The sequence below is a fragment of the Pelodiscus sinensis genome, chromosome 22, assembly GCF_052426305.1.
Source record: "Pelodiscus sinensis isolate ZL-2025 chromosome 22, ASM5242630v1, whole genome shotgun sequence".
Lineage (NCBI taxonomy): Eukaryota > Metazoa > Chordata > Testudines > Trionychidae > Pelodiscus > Pelodiscus sinensis.
The window spans coordinates 1,559,226-1,563,093 of NC_143073.1; the positions used below are offsets into that span (position 1 = coordinate 1,559,226).

Genomic DNA, 3,868 nt, shown 5'->3' on the forward strand with positions numbered 1-3,868 from the left:
CCACGTCTCCCTGGTCTGCTGGGGGGGGCACTAGCTGCGTCCCCCCCCCCCCTCCAGTAGACCAGGGAGACGCGGAGCAAAGCGGCGGAGGACCCGGCCAGAGCCGTGGCGCTTCCAGCTGATCTGGAAGCGGCCGCGGGTCCGGCCCAGGTCCTCCGTGGCTTTTCTCAGCATCTCCCTGGTCTGCTGGCTCCCCCAGCAGACCAGGGAGACGGGGAGCAGCTTTTCTCACCCCGGAGGAGGCAGGCGGCGGAACCAGGCGTCCCGCCGCTTCGGTCCTCCGAGGCGAGAAAATCCCCGTTCGTAACTGCGGATCCGACATAAGTCAGATCCGCGTAACTCGGGGACTACCTGTACAGGCAATACAACATCCCTGCGGTGGCCTGTATAATGCCATGAGCCCTTTCAGTGGCTTCATTCTCCCATCATGGCACAGCTTCCAAAATTGCAATTTGGAAACTCCCTACGGCTGCCAGAATTACAGGGATGAATTTAACCCAGTCCATTTCATAAACGGGGGAAGAACAAGTAAAACCACAAGACGGATATTCCGATACAGCAAAGCTTTTAATGTGAATGAAATTTGCAATACACCATTACAGAAAGAGATAAGTAAAAACAGGAAGAAAGGATTCCCAGTGTTGTAATAAGGGCTGCGAACCATCACCCCCTTCCCTCAGATGCATTGGAAGTGAGACGTTCTGTTTCCTTTGTTGGAACTGATAGGTTGGACAACACAACACAGATGCAGCTGATGCCTTCCTTAAGACCCCTGTTTCCTTCACACTGTGGGGTTCGTACAAACATGGTGAGTGTAATTCAGAGGGAGTCCCAATGAGCAAAAGAGAAGAAGCATGTGTCTGGGAAAGCATTGGCAGAAAGAGTCCCTAGCAAGACATTAGAAATGGGTCCATGAGAGAAAGGGGCTGGGCAGATACAGCTCATGTGGAGCTGAGCTGGAGTCAGGCCGGCACGGCCCTTCTGAAATCAATATCGGAATCTATCGGTTGCTGTTCATTTCCTGGTCTTTCCTTTGGCCATAGAGTTTCCTGCTGTGTCTAACATGGTGAGCCGCACGCACTCAGGTACCTATGACAAGATACCCCAGTGCCGTAACCTCCCCCGTAACCATAACGACCTCCATAACCACAGAGTCCCCCATAACCACTTGATCCTCCCAAGCCAGAAAATCCCCCGTAACCAGCTCCAGAGCCGAACAGTCCTCCAGCTCCAAATGAGCCCCCGTAGCCGGATCCGACCAGGGGGGCTCCGACAGCTCCCACTTCGCTGTGCTGAGGGAAGGTGCTCATAATGGGCCCTGGGATGGTCATGGCAACTGGCGAGGGCATGATCAGCACTTGGGAGTCAGGGCACTGCCTCACGCACGGCTCGTTGAAGGTGCCGGAAACTGGTCTGGGTCGGGCCACCCCGCATTCTGTGTAGCAAGACATCTTTGTGTGATGGAGGGAAACCTGAAACACACAGCAGGGGACAAAATAAAGAGAAGCTGTTACTGGAAGGGTGGTCTCCTAGCTGGGTTCCTATTGCAGTGGGCTCTACATGGGGCTACAGAGAAAGAGGAGGAGTGGGTTTAACCCCCTTGTTCATGGGTCTGTATTTGATCCTATTTTTTCTTTCTCTGCTTATTCTCCACTCACACCCAACCTGCCCCCAAAGGTCCTCTCCAAAATCTTCTCAATCATTTTGCCTGAAATCATCATTTTTGAAACTGTGTACCAATTTAACTAATGGAAATCAAGGGTTACTGTGTCCATTTAGACCTTTCTCATATGACCTTGGCTGGGATAACGCTGATCCATTCCTTTCCTTTGAGAAGTCAACCTCTTCTTGCAAACCAGGTGAGTTAAGTTTCATAGCATAGATCTTTGCTTTTCCAAAACTTGGGAGTCACCAACACTTGAATGGAATCTTTTTCTTTCACCTTAGAAATGATCCTGAACTGGGTTAAAATGAGTGCAGGCCCAGAGAAATTGATAGAGTGAACCAAAATTACACCATCCTAGGAGAAGAATCTTCAGAGGGTATTTCTGTTCAGGAGAACATAGAAATTGGTTCACTGATTTCCATCACCTGGCAGCTTCAGAATTCTCCCATCCCCAAAACATATGGGTAGCAGCTCTTTTACAATGCAGGAGGAGAGTGCTGGATTGGCCATTTATAGACTTATCTGGGAAAGTTTCTTCCGTATCTAGGTAAGTGACCAATGGCTAAAGGACTTTCTAAACTTGCTGTAAAGATTTAAAAGCCTTAATTCAGTTTCCAGTTCATAGGAATTATGTTTTGCAAATCCATAGAGTGCTGCTAAAATCCCCACCTTTGCCTTCCAATCATGAATCCACCCCAACCTCCAACTGCGTCACTACACAAGATAACAACACCGTCTGTGATAAGAGTGACAGGGAGGCAATGCCGTATTCAGTCAGAAATAGACATTGACCCTCCTGTGACATCTCTCGGAGGAGAAAGAGATGGAGTCAAACTGGACTTACCGAGATCACCGAGGAGATGAAGTCCAGAGAAGCGTTTAGCAGAGTTCTGAGCCGTGAGCCTTTTATACAGTTTCTAGGACTGCCTGGAAGCTTGATAATGCATTTTTTACACAAAGTTCCAATTAATTATCAAACAAAATGCATTGCACTCATAAATTCTGCTTTTGAGGCTGCTGTTTTCCCAGGGCTGGGCTCTATTATTGTTAGGGCCAATCCCATCGATGCGCATTGCAATCTGCATTCACTGCTTCTCGGTGGTGCAATGAGAGTGAATGTCGAGGTGATTCAGAGCTGCATCAGGAGCACGGTTGGCTTTTATAAGTAGAATTCAAGTCCTTCACTTCATATTGGTCCAAGTCAGGGACACTGGGCAGTTCAATCTCAGATTGCTACGGTGCGGAGAGCTTGGATGGGTCAGATCCAATTCCCTTTCAAATAAGTCCATTGCCTTTAGTGTGTTTTCTGTAAGGACCTTAAGTCATTACATCTCCTTCAGAAGTTACTAAATGAAATCTAATTATTTCAGAATTATTTCCTAGTGTAGACATGCATTTAATGATTCCTAACAGTATGTTTGCGGTTTTTTGAGTGCCGCTGCATATTGTGGGGCTGTTTTCAGAGAACTATACACAATGAGTCCAAGATCTCACTCTTGAGAGGTTATAGCTAACTTAATCTCCATAATTTAATATGTACTGTAGGGATTATGTTTTCCAGTGTGCATAACTTCGTATTTATCAACATAAATATGTGCCTTTATTTTATTGCCCTGTCATCTAATTTAGAGAGATATTTTGACGCTCTTCATACTCTGCTTTGGACTTCAATATCATGAGCAGCTTGGTATTATATTGAAACTTTGCAACCTCACTGTTTATTCCTTTCTCCTTTCTGAACATATTGAAGACGATTGGATCCAGTACAGACTTCTATGGGACCCCACTAGCTACTTCTCTCCATTCTGAAAATTGACCATTTATACCTCACCTTTGTTTCTTATCTTTTAACCAATTCTCAGTCCATGAGAGGACCTCCCCTCTTATCCTATGGCAGCTTTCTTTGCTTCAGAACCCTTGGTGTGGTACCTTTTCAAAGGCTTTCTAGGAATCAAAATGCATTATATCCACTGGATATTCCTTTTCCCTATGGTTGGTGAGCCTCTCAAAAAATACCCATAGATTTGTGAAGTATGACTTTCCTGTACACATAGCTTGTTGACTTTTCCCCCAGTAAAATATGTTCATCTAGTGCCACTGCTCCACCAGCAGGACTTGTTATATCCTTCCCATGATGCACTTTGTGCTCTGGTATGACTCTGTCCCGGTCATTATCCTCATTCCACAAAGTTCTGGGATATC

At 46.5% G+C, this 3,868-nt stretch overlaps 1 protein-coding gene across 1 annotated transcript; it reads right to left on the bottom strand.

Moving 5' to 3' along the window:
- Positions 1-552: 552 nt before the first annotated feature.
- LOC149521788 (feather keratin 4-like) lies at positions 553-2,553 on the bottom strand. Its single transcript, XM_089772441.1, has 2 exons — positions 2,511-2,553; positions 553-1,472 (listed from the first exon to the last, which is right to left on the bottom strand). Exon 2 carries the CDS (start codon positions 1,449-1,451, stop codon positions 1,059-1,061), a length of 393 nt encoding a protein of 130 aa, XP_089628567.1. The 5' UTR covers positions 1,452-1,472; positions 2,511-2,553; the 3' UTR covers positions 553-1,058.
- Positions 2,554-3,868: the final 1,315 nt, after the last annotated feature.

What these genes read in the sequence shown, in the direction of transcription:
- LOC149521788 (XM_089772441.1), bottom strand. Translation starts at nt 1,451, where the DNA reads ATGTCTTGCTACACAGAATGCGGGGTGGCCCGACCCAGACCAGTTTCC.